The following is a 20,056-nucleotide window of genomic DNA, read 5'->3' as shown; positions in this document are numbered from 1 at the left end:
AGGAGTAGGAGAATCGACATTTTGAGCATAAGCTCTTCATCAGCAGTGAGGGGGAGGTCCAAGTACGTTTCGAGCATAAGGATACACCTGACTGGCTGTGCTTTTCCAGCACCACACTTTTTGACTCTGATCTCCAACATCTGCAGTCCTCACTTTCTCCTGATGCTAAAGAGTAGACTCATGAGGTGGTAACTGTAACTAGTGTTGTAAGTGTACAGGAAGAGCTTGGCTAAGGAAGTGGCAAGTTCTGGAGCAGAAATCTTCAGTACTATTACTGGAATGTTGTCAGGACCTATAGCTCCTACAGTATTCAATGCCTGCAACCATTTCTTCTTTAAGAAATAATAGCAACATGTGTGTGCTTTCTATCACCCTGAATCTAAAGACAGGTAAATTGGGGAATTTTGCATACTTCAGTAAATATTTTAACTTTTGTGATGATTCCAATAATAACAGGGCTTGATTTCCAGTCGGCTGTTCCCCTGAGGTGTATCACTATTGTCTATTCACTGGACTGATGTCTCAACAGTGCTCTGACTGGCCTACCAGTAATCCTTAACTGATTGCACAGTGTCCAGAAATGACTGTGGACAACTACTGGAATGAAAGACATGAATCCCTGGATTTGTGTAGATTAAGTGCCTGGCTGACTGTGGCCAAACCTTTGTAATATTACTGGACTAAACTCTTGTGTGATATCCCATCCTCCCCACCTGACAAAGCTACTTTTTTGACTTTTACAATTTGCCATTTGTTTGAAGCACTCACACCTGGAATTCTGTGACAAATTTGTCCCCTGATCAACAGAAAGATATATTAGTATTGAAGGCAGTTCAGAGAAGGGTTCACTTGGTTGATTCTGGGTGAAAAGGGGGTTTCTTATCAGTAGTGCTTGAGTAGTTGGGTCTGTATGCATTGCAGTTTAAGAGGAAAATCATCATCCTGATTTGAAACTATTAAACCACTCCTTCACTGTTTATAGGATCAAAATTCAACACTATGGGTATGTTTAAACACCTGGAGTACAGTGGTTCAAGAGGATGGGTTACCACAACCTCTAATGGACTTCTAATTGGACAGTAAATGCTAGTGACACCGACATAAAAAAATGGTAATCAATCCCTCATGGTAATGCTAATCAGATTTCTGTGTTACAGTTTGCAACCAGGTATTTGTCAAATTTCATTTGTTTCTATTCGATTATAGATTATATGATTTATTTTAGCCTGTTAAAGTTCTGGTCTGTTTTTGTTATTCTATCACTCTGAACTGATTGACAGTATCGCAAGCGACTATGTACATTTCAGGACACAGATTACAGTAATTTATGACTAATCCTGCTAATCACACTTTCCTGCAAAACCAGGCTGCAGCTTCTGGATCATATGATTCCAAGTTCATTTGTTGGAGCTGCTGTTAAATTGTTTCAAGGGAAAATCTGCATTCAAATAATGAAAGTTGGGTCATCTAACTGGTCACATCTGTTTTGGTTCTTCAACTGACGAAAAGTCTACTCAAATCAGAAAGAGGTAAGCATTGATGGTATTGCAATCCATCTTAGCTTTGTGATTTTCCTGGTGATACTTTTTATATGGCATGGCAGTAATAGCATGACATCGTAGCAGATGAAGCAAGATATTTGTTTATTTAGTTATATTTATTATATAATTTGAACAATACGCTGGCTATTTTTTAAGTTGAAGAAATATTTTTTTCATTTGATTGTAGGATGTGGGTGACATTGGTTGGTCCAGCATTTATTATCCTTCCCTAATTTCCCAGTGTGGAGTTCACAGTCACAGGCATGGATGGGGATGATCTTTCTTCAAGGATATTACTGAATCAGATGGGGGCTTTGTGACAATTGACAATGATTTCATAGTCATCATTAGACTCTTAATTCCAGATATTTATTGAATTCAAATTTCACCATGGTGGGAATTGAAACCAGATCTCCAGAACATTACCTGGCTCTCTAGATTGCATACCCCAACTAGAACAGCAGAGTACGGGACCTGAATCAGCATGGAAGGAGGCCATTCGGCCCAGCCTGTTTGTGTCAGCTCTCTGAAACAGGCATTTACCCAATTTATGGTAGCACTACACTTTCTCTTTTCTGATAATGATCCAATTCCCTCTTAAGTGCATTGACTGAACCTCTCCCCCCACACACTAAGTCAGTGTATTCAATTCTGAACCACTCACTGCATGCAAGTCTCTCCTAGTGTTTCATAATGTTTCCATTGCTTAGTTTGCCAATTATGCATCATTCTCAATCTAGAAATAGGTACCAGAGAGAGAGAGACAATCCAACTGCATAATTGCATCCTCCACATACTGTTCAGATAATATCTGATTGGTATTTTCCATTCCTTCAGGTTTAGGAAGGTTATTTATATGGACAGATCATGAATGTAAACGGATTAACCTTTGTGACAATGATGTAGATCAATACGAATGTTACAATTTTTGATGTTCAGCCAAGAAATTGTGCTGAGATAGATTGGATGACTCAAAGGTTAAAGCTTTCTCTTTAATAACAGTATTCATTAATTGAACCAAACATTTGACAAATCGTGTTTAACTCCTTAAGACGTGGGTGTTAAGATGCTATTGTTATGGAAATGATTCTATTTCTTAGGCACTCACTCAAAAGCTCCTTAATTGTTGACTGAATCGAATGGTGCGATTATCCATGTTCCAACATTACGCACTTGTCACCTTATGCTGATGGATGTGTTGTCAGGAAAACATATCTGCTTTCAGGTTCACAAGTAACTTCACCCAAATTGAGGATAGAAACACTGGCATGGTCCCTTAGTACAATTTGATAGAAATTTGAGTCCTCACAATTTCAGTTGCTGACTCTTACAATCTAAAGATGTTCAGTTACAATATTTCAGATCTAATTTCCTCAAGAAAGAGAAGTGGGCCCATCAGAACAATGGTATCCACTATTCATTGAGCAGAGTTCAGAGGTTTCATTCAGCTAAACATTATCTCAAAACAGCAATAGCTTCTTCTTGCTATCATTCTTTGTGTTTGTAGAAGCGCCTTCATTTTGGTTACTCTCATCCCAGTTCATTTCCCCGTCTCTTAGTATACAAATGTCAGTATTCTGTGCCATTACATTCTTTACATAGGCAATACTATAGAAATGGAACTTCATCGAATCACTGCAATATGGAAGCAGGGTCATTCGGCCCATCAAGTCCCTATGAAGGGCATCTCACGCAGACCCACCTCCCCATCCTCCCTGAAACCCTGCATATCTCGTGGCTAATCCACCTAACTTGCGCATCTTTGGCTTGTGGGAAGAAACCATGCAGACACAGGGAGAATGTACAAACTCCACACAGTCACCCAAGGCTGGAATGGAATCTGGGTCCCTGGCGCCGTGAGGCAGTAGTGCTCGCCATGAGCCACCATGCCACCCAGTATGAAGAGGCAGACAATCTGGAAAAGGTGGGATACCAGTAACCAACTTAACTTGTTGTAGGGACAGCTAAGTTTTTTTCAGCAGCTTGTTTTACAATATGAACATTTGCAAGTAGAATTTTATAAGTCACACAAATTTCTGACTGATATCAGGTACATTATTACGAACACTATAAGCAGATTTTTTTGGTCAAGATTTAAATTATTGTTTTATACAATATTTTAATTTGATTATGTTCTGATCTGCAGTAAGTGCCTGAAGAAGATTAAATTATCAAGGAAAGATTTTCCAGAACATTTATACTGAAGAAAAATAGGCCAGTGTATGGAGATAAATAACCTTTCCCACTCAATAGCGAGAATAAGTCTTATAAATTTTATACTGTAAATATATGAGAAGGTGCTGATAATTTCAGACAACAAAACTGTCTTGATCTACTTAAACCCGAGGCAGGAACAATATACAAGTAGTGGTCATAAATATATAAATGTGACACAAATGTTCATTGTACTAATGATGGGTTGACAGGTATGACTAAGAAGAAGAGTAATGTTTTCGCACAGTTTATCTCCAGACACAAGAATTGGATGGATGTGAAAAGACGGCTGCATTATATTCAGTCACGTTGTATTCTTCAAAGCTGTTAAAAGTCTCACCATTGTTGAATGCCACTCATGGATCAGTTTGTTAGACTATAACATTTGGAAGGGGATTTGTACTGTATGTGACAATAATTCAGGAAAAGCAAATGTACTTTAAACCATTGCAATCTGAAAATCATTCTGACTGCACAGATTTGCATCTGAAATAACTATTTTCAGCCACAAAGCCAAAAAAGCCCTGTTACAGCAGGTACATTACTATTAATACAATACTTTTTTCGGATGGGAAGAACCAATAACAGGAGTTCTAGTTTGGTTCTTCATTCAATGGCTTCCTGAGATGCTAAGTGGAGCAATGAGGTACGCCCTGCTTCAGAAGATACAACACAGGTCTATAATAACAGGAAATAGAGGTAGCAGCTTGTTAAAGACAGAAAGAAGCAAACATGCAACCAACAAATCAGATTATACGTTTGCAGCCCTGCCATGTGATCATGAACAGTAGTAGAAACTTAACTAACTGAAGGAGGAAGTTTCATGAACATTTTCATCCTCAACAATGAGGAAATCTTGCTTACAAGTACAAAAGACAAGGCTGAAGCATTCACAATCATCTTTATGGAGAGGCCTAGTAGATTATCCACACTGCTCAGCCTTTGAGGTTTCCTTTGTTATAGAATTCAGTCCAACCAACTTGATTCCAACTTTGATATTAAAAACAGCTGAGCATACTGGATACAGCAAAGATTTATTCACCCTGATAACTTTTGGCTTTAGTTTTGATGGCAGCCTCTCCAGAACCCACTATGTCTCTAAGGGGATTGTACAACAACTACATCTACCTGACAAAGTTGAAAATTGCCGAGAGTGTGGTGCTGGAAAAGCACAGCAGGTCAGGCAGCATCTGAGGAGGAGGAGAATCGACGTTTCGAGCATAACCTCTTCATCAGGAAAGATACTCCTTGAATGCTCCTCTCCTGCTCCTTGGATGCTGTCTGACCGGCTGTGCTTTTCCAGCACCACACTCTCGGCAATTTTCAGTATCTGATCTCCAGCATCTGCAGTCCTCATTTTCTCCAAAGTTGAAAATTGTCCAGCTGTGTCCTTTCTGTGAAAATCAGGACAAACTCAATGTTGCCAATTAATACCCCATCAGTCTACCTTCAATCATCAGAGAAGCAATGGATGGTGTCAATGACAATGCTATCAAACTTATTTACATATTCACATGCTCACTGTTGCATCTTTTGGGTTCTACCAGAGCTTGTGCCTCTAAACTTCATTACACTTCTGGCATAAACATGAATTAAAAGTGCCAAATTCATGAGATGACATGAAGTGTGAGTGAATGTCCTTCACAAAGTATTGTTTGATTTGACAGTCAAACGAAGGAGTCTTTGTAAAACTGAAGTTGATGGGATCAAGGAGAAAAGTCTCCATTGGCTGTAGTCATACATAACACAATGGAATACAGTTATCATGATGGTAGCTGATCATTTCAGTTGAAGACAATGGAGCAGGCGTTCCCTGGGGTAGTGTCCTAAGTAGTTCAAATATCTCTAGCTGCTTTACTAATGACGTTCTCTCCTTCATAAGGTTAGAAGTGGGGATGTTCACTGATGATTGTACAGTGAAAATGCTTAGATAATAAAGCTGTCTGAGCCCATGTGCAGCAAGAGCTGGGTATTCATGCTTAGAAATAAACATTCCCAGTACTAATAATGATTACTTCCAACAAGATTATAAACACCTCTATACAATTCCAATCAGCAACATTCTGGGGATTATCAATGACCAGAAACTCAACTGGACCAGCAATGTAAATAGAAGGTCAAATATTGCAGTGAGTAACTCTTCTCCATTAATGGTCCACCAACTCTATGGCATGAGTCTGCAGTGTCACGAAATACTCTTCACTTGTCTAAATTAGCGCACTCCAAGAACATTCAAGATGCTTGACAACATTCAGGACAATGCAGTTCACTTGACGGGCATCCAGTCTCGGCACCATGTGAATTGCAGAAACCAAGTTGTGTACAACAAGGACTCACAAACTGCAAGTAAAAATACGAAGATAAACTACTCTGGTGATGTTGGTTGAGGGACTCCCTCCCTTACACCATTACTGAGTGGAGCATGCACTGTAACATGGATTGCATCAGTTTAAGAATGTGCATCACCACCACCTTCTCAAAGGCAATTAGGGATAACCAACAAATGTTAGCTTTGTCAGCAATGCCCACATCCCATTAATGATTTTTTAAATATTACCTTCATTTATTTCCTCTTTACTGGCTCTTTAAACTTCTTTTTCATTCTTTTTCTGAATTCATATTTCCTGGTACAGATCGCTGTGTTATAACGTGTGTTTCGTCAATGCAAATGGTCTAATTAAAGGGCCTCAAAGTAGGAGCATTCCGCTTCTACTGCTTTAAAAGGAATCAAGATTATTCCTCCATACAGTGATCATTCTACAAATATCAAATTCAATTCACATAACTTTAAACTTAAGTGACACTTTAATAGACATTTAGACGTACTGCAATGTAGTTACCTTTTCTCCCATGGATACACCCCCTGAAGTAATGATGATATCAGCACGACTTATCCCTTCATTGAGAGCATTCAGCAGGTCATCAGGGCTACAAATGAAAGAAAGATATTTATTAAGTACTAGTTGAAAAAACAATGAAAAAGTAAACTTGAACAATTGTTGCTGAAGACAGCAAAGATTGCATCTTCATCGTATCCAATAGGAGAGGACATTGGAACAGCTATAATTCTTGGTTAATGCTGACAAAACTAATACCATTCTCTGTGGGATGAGCAGCCACACTCTCTATGATCTTGGCTTTATCGCCAAATCTGGCTAAACTAGGGATACAAAATTTTCCTAGACTGCTAGACTAGGAGCTCAGTTCTTCCACCTGAAACTCTCCTCCCCCCCCGCCCCTTATGTTATCAGCATTTGTTTTTCTTCAGTCTCAGTTGCAAATAACCTGCTCAAGTATTTAGGAATTTGAGGTTCAACTATTAATGTTATATAAAATAACATACTTGTTTGTTAGATTAATCTGCCCATACTTAAATTGATCCTGTTGAAGTTAACTATCAGAGAAACAGCAGCTGAGGCTGCCAAGTGGATGAGGAAAACTGGCACCTTTTAACAAAATATAAATTCTTCAACATTACTTTGAATCAACTTCAAAAATTTCCTTTAAAAGGAAAGCTGTAATTTTTTTTGTATTACTGAAGTTTAAGACTAATTTGGGTCAAATGAAATCTTCAAAGCACTACATCTTTAGTTTTCTTATTGGTAATGCAAAGGTACACATATATTTCATTATACAATCCACAGATATGGGGATGAGGTTTGTTAGTGACCACGTTATGTTAATAATGCTAATACAGAACTTGCTAACAATTATGCTGACACTTATTTATTACTTCATAAGCCCTTTACTTCGTGATGAGATCAAGATCAAACATAGTTAATATTTGATTTCATAACTAATTATTACAAGTGTGAACGACAATATGATCACATATTGGCAGGAACTGGTTTTATTGAAAAATACATTGAAAGGTGAACGTTTAATGTTCTTGTCTTACTACTAATGTTGCAAGATGCAAAGACTGTCTCAAGAGTTAATGAACTGGAATCTACTGCCACCTGGTGAAATGTGAGTTTATTCTGCATCTGTTACTGTTTGCAATTTAGAACAGGGTGTAAATACACAACAACTATAAGATGTTTTCATTAACACACAACTTTTCTTCAACCTTTAACTCCAACTTTCAGAAATTGTGAAGGCATATCAGAAGAAAACAAAAACAATGAATAATGGGAATGATTGAAAGGCTTCAATTTGTCATTTGAATAACTTGATTTTGGCTTTTGTCAAAGCATAGAAACCTGGTTTCAGACAGCTTTATCTTTGCAAAATAAAAATTCATAGATTCATTTACATAAGTAGACTTTAATTCTGAATTCAGTCATGCTCCCTACACAATTCACCTAAATATATTTGCTTGTGCAGGATTGCCTCACGGTGAACAAATTTAAATCTGACATAAATAATAAGCTTTCATGGGATATTGATTTACTGCCCTATTAAAAACATTGTATAATGTGAAACAAATCAAATTAATTTGCAGAGATATATTAGTGATAAGGTTCAGATTAAAACCAACAGTAATACCCTGCAAACTTTTTATGGCAGGTACTCATAGTAGTAAAGGGGAGAAAAACTAACAATAGCAAAGGGCAAGAATGGACAACTATTGATCTACTGAACTATTTATTCTGCTTAAACAATAACTGAAACATAAATGTGTCATTTTCATATAAAATCTATTCCCTGTTAATCACAAAGACATAAAAAGTCTTGAACATGAGCAGACAGAAAGCCAACAAAGCTAAAATATGTGTGCACTATGAATGTTGTGATGAGACACATATCCTAAAAGCAACAGTACCTCGACATTAACCACCATAGATGCATCCCCACAAGAACCAGAGTGTGCGCTGCTATTAGGAAGACTGTTTATTCAAACCTAGATACTGTACAAATGGATTCCCACTGAGAGGAAAAGTTCTAGAATAAAAGACGTTTTTCTGATTTTTCTAACACCACCCAGCACATTGTGAAGGAACGTGTGAAACGGTTCAAGCTGTGCGAGTTGCTAATACTCACTGCAGATCAACACAGTCACCTTGCACTAAACAACCAATTAGACTGGCAGTTGGTAGAACAGCTTGACTTGAAACCAACCTGCTTTGCCAACTGAAAAATTTCACAGTTTACAACTGGTGACTTTCCTACATGCAGCTTGAGGGATGCTGTTATTTTAAGCTTCTTATAGTTAGCTAAAACCATATCAATGGGAAATATGGAAATAGCTTTTGTTCTTCTATTGCTGAAAGAGTTCTGGATCTTAAAGAGGACATCTACTCCAGGACAAGGAGAAAGTGAGGACTGCAAATGCTGGAGGTCAGAGTCGAAAAGCATGGTGCTGGAAAAGCACAACTGGTCACGCAGCGTCCGTGGTGCAGGAGAATCAACATTTCAAGCATAAGCTTTTCACCGAAACGTTGACTCTCCTGCTCCTCGGATGTTGCCTGACTGGCTGTGCTTTTCCAGCATCATACTCTTTGACTGCTCCAGGACAAGGCAGACAACACAGATTTTAGTATGCCAGCACTTTTAAACCGAGCGTTCTGATGGAGTACATCAGACAAATAATCAGAATATAGACACTGTATCTAATTTTGAATAACTGAGACTACACAGGTTCTGGCCTTCACAAGCTAATGATGAAAATGCAGGGCCTTTTTAAGGTTGGAAAGAGTGAAAGATGACACAACATGCCACAGTGTGTCTGACTTCATGTAGCAGAAGTCAGATAAAGCCAAGCTTAGGTTTTAGAGAACAATAACTGGAGCAGTAAAAGGAGTTTAAGGTTGTGGGAAAATGGCTGATGCAATGAATCTTGTTCAGGGAAATTGCAGGGAAGAATAAAGGTGCACAGGGTGGAATACTTGAAGTTTAGGAATAAAAAGACAATAAAGTTCAGAGGAGCAGTGTCTAACTCATAAGCTTGATAAAAACAAGAAACAAATGATGTAGAGAGACAGAGTGTGTTAGATGGTGATTCTTTTAGACTGAGAGAAGACTCACCTCCTGAGTGAGGAAACATTTGGGAAATTAAGATTTTTCTGAATGCAAAGAGATAAAATTAAGGCTTTAAATTAAGTAAATTTTTACAGTGCAGAGAAAGGGTAATCAGCCCTACAGATCTGTGCTCCTGTTTCGCAGCATAGATATTGACAGATCATTTTATTCCTTTGTCCCCATGAACTTTCAGTGACTTGATTTATGTCTCTGATTTACAAAAGCAGCAAATTATTTAAAAGACAAACTTTATATATTTGTTCATTTTACATTTTGAGAGAGATTAATTTTGTAGCCCCGGAGGACAGAATTTCAAGAAATAAAAAGTGCATCAATTAATCATTTTGAATTGAAGCAGCCACAGCAGCAAATGAATGATGTATGGCACAGCATGCAATGTTCACTGAATTATAGTGAAATTACAGCTCAACATGTTCAATCTTTTCCTGGCTATGAATATTAATTCAAAAGAAACAAAAACTGCCATGACCTTGAGTTATCTTGAAGCAAAATTACAATTATAATTAATGTAACAATTAACACAGAAAAAGAACCAATACTGGAATTGCTGGAACTTTTTCAGTTTTTAATCCCAGATCAATTTGGCTGAAGCAAGAGACAATTTTAAAACTGATGAATTCACTGAGATTTTAGGATGAAAAAGCACACTGTTAATGTATTACCTGTTTAATTTAATGGCTGGAATCCTACATTCAAATTCAAGCCAGGGATAGTAATGACTGAACATACTCAACCTATCCTTAGTAAGAGTTTCCTCCCTCCACTGGTCACATATCCCCCTTAATTTCAGAGAAACAGTTATTTATCCTGGGAGGTCAGTACAAGCATCATTTTAGCACAGTAAGCCAAAAATCACTTCCTTTAATGTTCTCTTATGTACTTTTATGTTATTCATACACGAACTCCAAGACATACAGAGTTTCGAGACTAAAGGACATGTGTGGGAAGGTAATGTTGACAAGGGCAGATCCGATTTTCAACATACTTGACAAAGTCTGGAGATTTTAGATATCTAAACTGCATTTGTTAAGTAAACTAAGAAACAGTCAGATAAGAACAAGTCTTGCTTAAACACTTAAATGGTATCGTGTAGCTTTAAGCTGCAGATACACAATACAATCAATTAAATCGAAGAGAAAACAAACTAAAGCATAACACTACCATTTGCAACAGTAGTGGATATACAATTAAATGTGGGAGTCCAAGTGCTCAAGACACACAATTCATTTTTGTAGGTTCTGGAAGTTTGGAAAGTGAGAAAACCTTAGCTTTGGTATAATCTTTGATATACCTTTCAGCATTTATTAACCAACATTGATCATGTCTGTTGAGCACAAATATTCTTCCAAGGCTAACAGATTACTTAACTTTGGAAATATAAGTACTTGTGAGGACTACAGCACATCTTTAAAGTGTTTGATTCCAAATCCAACCTGGCCAATTACTCCTCCATCAGCCTACTCTCAATGATCAGCAATGTGACATAAGTGGTCGCAGACAGTGCTGTCAAGCTGGAATTGCTCAGGAATGACCTGCTCACTGATGCTCAGTTTGGGGTGCTGCCCAGGATCACTCAGCTCCTGATCTTCACTTTGTGAAGCAGAGTGCATCCCCTTATGCAGCATAATGTTCAGGCTCGGGCTGACAAATGGTGAGTAACATTTGTAGATATTAACCTCGAAACTGCTAGTTTGGCTGAAATGATCTTAAATAAAATTAAGTAAAATGTGGAGAAAACATATGAAGTCTGGTGATGACCTAATGACTAGAAAGGTCACTTTAAAGTGTATCTGTGTTTGGCTGAAGGAATGTGCATGTTTACATAAAGTACTGAAACTCAGCAGTAAAGAAATGTTTGAACTGTCACAGTAACTCTGGAAAAGCTGAAGTTTTGTTAAAAACAGACACAGTGAACTAAAATGAGAAAAGCTAATGCCTGTCCTTGAGCATCTCCAAAACCTGGAATTTTACAGGAAAAAGTACTGGTTAACAAGTGCATCGAGTTTTCAAAACATGCACCAAAATATATAACAGTGCTTACTTATCTCCAACAATTCCCAGGTTGATAGTTGGGTAACCATGTTCCTGAATTGTTGCTAGAAGGGTCGAACGATTGCTGTCCCGAATCTTTCCTGGTGTTAGCTCGTCTTCAGGATTCAGGAGCTGTTGGAGCAAACCATAGAATTACAATATCAATCCAGTACTTGATCCACTGTTATGATTTGATAAACTACAAAGAGCAAAAAATTCCACAACTTGATGAACTGATTGCCAATATTTGACGAAGGAATTTTACTTTCTTCTCAACATATCCTCCGCCTGCCATTAATAAAATTGCATTATAAGTTTGATTTACAGACTGTGCATCTACAGTGATACAGAAATAAAACTGGATCATTCAAGGTATATTGATACTGTCCATGGTACTGCCTTCTGGTACTGAACTTCACTAAAGGGCAAACTTACTGTTTCAACAAATGTTGATATGGAATCCTTACATTGCAGAATTATGTAACTGAAGTCTCTTCAAATTAAATGTTTATTTGGTAACATTCTAAACAGCTGAATGATACATTATTCCTCCAGTGGTCCCCAGTGTCACAGATATCAGTCTCCAGCCAATTCAATTTACTCCATGTGATATCAAGAAATGGTTGCAAGCATTAGATACAGTAAATGCTATGGCCCTGACAACATTTCAGTAATTGGACTGAAGATTTGTGCTCCAGAACTTGCTGCTCTCTTAGCCAGGCTCTTCAAGTACAGTTACAACACCGATATATGCCTGATAATGTGGAAAATTGCCCAGGTGTGCCTTGTAACCAAAATAGAGAACAAATGCAACCTGGCCAACTATTGTCCCATCAGTCTGCTCTCAATCATCAGTGAAATGATGGAAGGTGTAATCAACAGTGCTATCAAGCAGCACCTGCTCAGCGATGCCCAGTTTGAGTTCTGGTCAGGGCCACTCAGCTTCTGACCTCTTTACAACCTTGGTTCAAACATGGACAAAAGAGCTGAATTCTAGAGATTAGATGAGAGTGATTTTTAGGCCATATTTGTCTGAATGTGGCATCAAAAAACCAGCAAAACTGGAATCAATGGGTATTAGAAGGAATTGGAGCAAACGTTTCACTAGTTGGAGTCATATCTGGCACATAGGAAGATGATTGGATGTCAACTGATCTCAGCTCCAGGACCTCTCTGTATAACTTCCTCAAGGTAGTGCCCTAAACCTAATTATTTTTGGCTACTTCATCAATGACCTTCACTTCACCATAAGGGCAGAAGTGAGATGTTCGCCAATGATTGCACAATGTTCAACACCATTCGTAACTCCTCAGATACGGAAGCTGTTCAGATTTGAATGCAACAAGATCTGGATAATATCCAGACTTGGGCTGACAAATGGCAAGTAACATTTGTATCACACTATAAGAGACAATCTAACACCCATCCCTTGACATTCAAGGGTATTATTGTCACTTAATTCCCTCATAATCAGCTTCCTAGGTTACTATTGACTATAAATTCAATTGAACTCACCACATAAACACAGTCACTACAAAAGCAGGTCAGAGGCTATGAATACTGCAGTGAGTGACTCACCTCCTGACTCCCCAAAGCCTGTCTACCCATCTGCAAAGCACAGGTCAATACTTCCCAGTTGCCTGGATGGGTGCAGCTCCAACAACACTCAAGACATGTGATATCATCTAGAAAAAAGCAGCCCACTTTACTGGCACTACATACTGCAAAATTCATGGGAAAGTCCTTAGATAGCTCTTTCCAAACCCACAACTACTTTCAACTAGAAAGACTAGGGCAGCAGATATATGGGAACACCAACACCTTCAAGTTCCCCTCCAAGCCACACACATTCCTGACTTGAAATATATAACCATTCCTTCACTGTCGCTGGGTCAAAATCATGGAATTCCCTCCTTCAGGGCATTGAGGGTCAACCACACTATGTGGCCAGCAGTGATTCAAAGAGGCAGCTTATCATCATCTTCTCAAGGGCAGCTAAACATGAATAATAAAACTGGCCAGTTAGCACCATCCATGTCCCATGAATGAATTAAAAAATATGATTGGAAATACTGATGGAGCTTAGGGATGTCGGGAGAGATTTTCATTGAGTCAAAGAAACGCTGTGAAGAGGTCGAAGTGGCAGCTGGATCCCTATTTTGAGACTTTCAACCCCTTTCCTGGGGCTTTCCTATTTTCACCAGTCCCACTAAAGGGTACAGCAGGTTCCAGCTGAGTCCCAGACAAGTCCTAGTCCTCTGCAATGTTCATGGAGTCAGTCAGCTTTTAAAAGATTCTTGGTTCACGACCCCTGAGAGGTGTCATAAACCATAATCTGGATATTTCCTTCCTTCACCCACCTCCCATGACCATTTATATTTTTCATGCCAAGTTAAAGGTAAGTTATCATACCAGAGTGCCATAGGACTGCTCTCTTATTAGTGTGAGATGACTGGTTGTGATTTAATTTGAGGGTCACTGTGCCTCAGGCGGGGGTGAGGTCAGGAAGGCATGACCTTCATGATAATTTCAGCTGGCTCAGGAAATGAGTTCACATTGTTGTTGTCACTCTGTATCACAAACCAGCCAACTGAACTAAATGACTTCCATACAAAGTAATGCTCCTTTATTTAGTCCATCTTCATGCTCCTTCATTCACTTCTTGTACTCTTCATATCAATATATGATACATTCAAGCCCATAAAACCTCTATATACTCTGTACAGAATCAATGAAACTTTAGCAACAATAGGAAGTGGTTTAAAAAAGCTTTCAAAAATTATTCATTCATAACTTCACACTTCCTTAAAAAAAACTCCTTTCACCAATAAAAGTGTTGATCAGACAGACCCTTTAAAGTATCAATACCAGAAGCACCAAGGTCTTGACACCTTCTTGTCTTGTGTAAATAAACATTGTGCAATTCACAGCATTGATCAGAGAGCTGCAGCTGTCAATCAAGCAATGTTTTTACCAGGCTCAGCTGTTTCAATTGTGAATTGGATAACAGCCAAACCTCATTGTGCAGTCATAGGAAAAGATAGATTTCCCTCAAAAGAACATCCTTAACCTTGCAGTTACCCCTGGACAACACAGACATCTACGCTAGGCTTCTGCTCATTGACTACAGCTCCGCCTTCAAAACCACTATCCCCTCCAGTCTGATCTCAAAATTCTGACCTTGGTCTTGGCTCTGCCCTCTGCAACTGAATCTTCAGCTTTCTGATCCACAGACTGCAATCAGTGAAGATAGGTAACTGCACTTCCTCCACAATAACACTCAACACTCAGCGTCCTCAACTTCCTATTGTACTCTCTTCACACCGATGACTGTGTTGCCAAATTCTGAAGGAATGCCATCTACAAGTTCGCTGAAGACCACTGTACTAAGATGGATATCTAACAACAATGAATCAAAAAACAGAAGGGAGATAGAGGGCTTGGTGACATAGTGTAATAAGGGCAACCCCTCTCTCAACGTCAGCAGAACTAAAGAACTTATCATTGACTTCAGAGAGAAAGAAGAACACACCCTCATCTATATCAATGGAACTGAGGTTAAAAGAGTGGAGAGCGTTAAGTTCCTTGGAGTGATGGTAACCAACAAAACGGTCAAGAATGCACAACAGCGCCTTCTTTCCTCAGGTGGCTCAGGGAATTTGGCATGTCTGTAAGGGCCCACACCAACTTCTACAGGTGCGCCACTGGGAGCATACTGTCTGGGTGAATAACGGCCTGGTATGACAACTGCTCTGCCCAGGACCGTAAGAAACTATAGAAGGTGATGTGCACAGCCCAGACCATCACAGAAGCTAACCTTCCATCCGTGGACTCTATTTGCATGGCTCACTACTGCGGAAAGGCTGCCAACATCATCAAAGATCCATTCACCCTAGTAATCATCTCCTGCAACTTCTTCCATCGGACAGAAGATACAGAAGCCTGAACACATGCACCAGCAGTTTCAGGGACAGCTTCTTCCCAGCCATTATTAGACTGATGAATGGATACTCTGGCCTCAAATAATTTTCTGATCTTGGTAATGTTGATCTCCCCAAGCACATGCCCTGTGCAATGTAACCTGTATGCCTCTGTCTAAGTTTTTCTACAACCTCTGATCTGTCCATTCTTGCTTACTATCATCTGCCTATACTGCTCCTAAACAAAGCTTTTCACTGTAGTTTGGTACAAGTGACAATAAATCAAAGAAATGCTACTGGACCTGCATTTATCCAGCACTTTCTGCATTTATTTTAGATCTCCAGCATCTGCAGTATTTTGCTTTTATATCATTATGCAGGCTGAGATTTTAACTGATCACTTTAGTTAGAAAAGATTCTTGTGTTCTGTAGTTCGAAACACACATACTTACAATTAGTCTACCCTTTCTGCCCCATACTCAGAAATACACTTACTTCATTTCCTGTAGACATCACAGCAACCACAGGAAACTTGTGAACTTCAACTTCAGTAACTCCAACTGTTGCTAGAAGGCCAATTTCAGATGGACCCATATGGGTACCTTTTGCTAGGACACATTCTCCTCTTTTGATATCATGGCCGATTGGTCTAAGAAAAAGCAGAAAGAAAAATTGAATGTCAGTAGTGATCCTGAATAAAAAGACTGTCACTAATCTGAATTACTGCTGGGTTACAGAAGCACATCAAAGTATTCAACTAATCATCGTCACCAGTTAATAAAAAGCTCTGAATTTTACTCAGCTGAAGATTGTTTCTCTGTCATTCAGTAATATTAAAATTATAAAAGTCTGTAAAAATTAAGTAGATGGGCAAGTTAAAATATATAATGCGAAACTGAAACAGGAACCATAAAATATATTCATGTTGAAGGAATATCTGTTGGTGACAGTCAAGAAGAAAACAGCTGATTGTGTTTATTAACCATCAATAGAAAGTACCCAAAGTGGAACATTTTGACAAAAATAAATGTTTGGTGCTGAGATCCACCTCAAGACCCTTTGATCATAAATCAATACAGACAATTTCAAACTTTGTTTAACTCATTTGTAAGGACATGTTGCCTTCAAAATGCAAAACTCTAGATACACAATCCCCACCACATTTAGTGCGTATGGACATATGAATGCAAATATTGATGTGTTTTGTAAATAAGCAGAATGCATCATGATGTGCATATGTAACTTTGATTCAAAAACTGCTAATTGCTTACAAAATTTGAGACAATTACATGTAAACCAGCACAATTAAACCTAGTAAAATTAATCCCAGATTGGAATTAAAGTTGAAACATTCTCGATTTTCTGATTATGCCCACCCCATATGATCTTGACTGTTTTTCATATCCAGTGGTGATCCCGGAATCCGAATGCCCTATTGTTCAAACAACTTGGAATCCAAACAATTATTTCGAGAAAATTTTGCCCTAAAATCCAAACACATTTTCAGAATCCGAACACCATGTACCATTCAGGTCGCACATTGTTTGTTCAGTTCGTCCCGGGAAGTAGTCGTGAAAGATTCTCTCGTGTGTCCATCACGAGTTAACTCATGTTTTCACCTTGATTTGTGCTGTTTTTTAAAATTATCACCCTTGTGCATTCACCATGGCACCCAGGAAGAGCAGTGAAGCAAATAATTGCATTCACCATTAGCACTCCTCACTAAGGTAAATGAAGTTATTTTCATGTTAGTACATTTATTTCTTGCTTTTATTATTATTATTTGATATTTAAGTCATTTACTCATCTTATTTTACCTTAACCATGTGTATTTGCAGTTAAAAGTGTCTTGAAAATTTTTTTTTGGGTCCAGAAACTGATTAATTCACTTTCCATTATTTCTTATGGGGAAAATACTTTCGGAATCCGAACTTTTCGAATCCAAACAGCCTCCTGGAACGAATTAAAGTCAGATTCCGAGGCACCATTACTATACAACAAGGATGTGACTCAAATACATGACAGTAATAATGCAGGGCATACGTTTAAATTCATACTTGTTTCTTTCATTTGTAAAATCATTTGCTTTCCTTTCAACAACAGACTGTGACAGTTGTTGTCCATAAAATGCTCTGGCTAATCTCAAAATTTCTGAACTGCTACCACCACATTTATGAATGCTTTCAGAATTAACTTTCAATGAAGAGGTGATTCAAATACATTAGTCAGGAGTGCCTGGAAGAAATATCCACTTTTATCTAAGTGAGTTTGTCCTCCTCAATTTGTCACTTTATCCAGGAGATGACACACCCTGTGAAATGTTTCAAAACCTTTTAAAATTACATGAAAAGGCATTGAAAGCTAGTAAAGATGTTTATGGATCAAAGATCACAGGTGGCAGTGGCATGATACAGAGAGGGCAGTGGTGTTGTTGTAAGGTCAGTGGATCAGTAATCTAGAGGCCGAGGCTAAACTTCTAGTTCCAATCCCACCATGGCGGATGGTGAAATATTAAATCAATAAAATATGGAATTCAAAGCTAGTCTGATTTAGATTTAGATTTAGATTATTTACAGTGTGGAAACAGGCCCTTCGGCCCAACAAGTCCACACCGACCCTCTGAAAAGCAACCCACCCAGACCCAATCCCCTACATTTACCCGTTCACCTAACACTATGGGCAATTTAGCATGGCCAATTCACCTAACCTGCACATTTTTGGACTGTGGGAGGAAACCGGAGCACCCGGAGGAAACCCACGCTGACACGGGGAGAATGTGCAAACTCCACACAGACAGGTGCCTGAGTAATGTCCATATAGTCATTACTGGTTATTGTAAAAACTTATTCATAAACATCCTTTAGGCCTACATGTGATTCCAGACCTCCAGCAATATGGATAACTCCAAAATGCCCTCTGAAATGACTCATTAGCTCTCATGGCATCAGATCATGGCATTCTCCTGGATACTATTTACCACCCCTCACTGGGGTACTGCAAAGTCCATCATCAACAGTGGCTTGGTAGCACCAGTAGTGATGAGGCTGGTTCAGTTGTAAAGGATGCAACTATTAGCCAGGATTTGCAGCAGGGGGTGAGGTAACCAAGAAGGAGGGAAAATCTACCTGACCTCACCAATTTATCTGATAAACATGCAAGACCGTGTTGATAGAAGTGACAATTGCACAGTACTTGTGAAGAAGTCATCGCTTTGTCATACTGAAGATATCTTCTATCATGTTAAGACTCGCAGGCCCCAATCAGTAAGGATAGGCAACAACACCCATTCTACAATAATCCTCCACAACGGTACCCCACAAGGCTACATGCTCAGCTTCTTACTATGCTCCTTATAGATTCATGTCTGTGTGGCCAAATTCAGCTCTAATCCCATTTATAGATTTGCTGATGACACCAGTGGTTGTATCTCAAACAATGACAAGACAGATACAGGAAGGAAATAAAAACCGAAAGAACTGTAAATCAGAAACAAAAACAGAAATTGCTGGAAAATCTGAGCAGATCTAGCAGCATCTGTGGACAGAAAGGAACTAGCTTAGTGGCAGGGTGTAAAGGCAACACAATCTCTCCCTCAATGTCAAAATGAAGGAGCTGATCAACAACTTCAGGAAACGGAGTGGAGGACATGCACCTGTTTGTATCAATGATGCTGAGGAGGAGGTAGTCGAGAGCTTCAAGTTACTAGGAGTAAATATCACCAATAAACTGTCTATCCATGTCAACGCTACAGTCAAGAAAGCACTCAGAAAGCTAAGAAAATTTGGCGTATCCACAAAGACTCTAACCAATTTTTATAGATGGTCCACAGAAAGCATCCCATTTGAATTCATCACAACTTAATATGGTGCCTGCTCTGCCCATGACCACAAGAAATCACAGAGAGTTGCCCAGTCCATCACGAAAAGCAGCTTTATACATTTGCCACTGCCTTAGGAAAGCATTTAATATAATCAAAGATCCCTCCCACCCTTGTTCAGAAATGATGCTCAGTTTGGGTATTGCCAGGGTTGCTCAGCTCTTGACCTCATTATAACCTTTGTCCAAAGATGGACAAACAAAGTTGACCTCCAGAGGTTAGGTGAGAGTGACTGCCCTTGACATCATGGCAGCTAACATAATCAAAGACCCCTCCCACCCCTCTATTCTCCTTTCGGGCACAAGATATGAGAATTTTAAAGAGATTAAGAATAGCCACTTCCCTGCTGTTATCAGACTTATGAAAGATCTCTCATAGATGAGAGTTGATCTTTCTCTGCACCTTCTCTGCAGCTTTAACTCTATATTCCGCACTCCACTATATTACCCTTTCATATTACCCTTATGCACTTATATAAGGAATGATTTGTC

General features: G+C 38.8%; 1 protein-coding gene across 8 annotated transcripts in view; it reads right to left on the bottom strand.

Annotated features, from left to right (window-relative positions):
- LOC122553706 (gephyrin) overlaps positions 1 to 20,056 on the bottom strand; it is a 537,285-nt gene that overhangs the window by 59,219 nt on the left and 458,010 nt on the right. For all 8 annotated transcript variants that reach the window (XM_043697923.1, XM_043697929.1, XM_043697921.1 and 5 more), the window contains 3 exons: positions 16,184 to 16,337; positions 11,779 to 11,900; positions 6,596 to 6,683 (listed from right to left, as the gene is read on the bottom strand). In XM_043697923.1, the coding sequence (XP_043553858.1) occupies positions 6,596 to 6,683; positions 11,779 to 11,900; positions 16,184 to 16,337 (364 nt within the window). The remainder of the gene's footprint in view (positions 1 to 6,595; positions 6,684 to 11,778; positions 11,901 to 16,183; positions 16,338 to 20,056) is intronic.

Source organism: Chiloscyllium plagiosum, chromosome 10 (assembly GCF_004010195.1).
Source record: "Chiloscyllium plagiosum isolate BGI_BamShark_2017 chromosome 10, ASM401019v2, whole genome shotgun sequence".
NCBI lineage: Eukaryota > Metazoa > Chordata > Chondrichthyes > Orectolobiformes > Hemiscylliidae > Chiloscyllium > Chiloscyllium plagiosum.
Note: the sequence above shows the minus strand (reverse complement) of the source record. Positions and strands in the feature narration are given on the sequence as shown.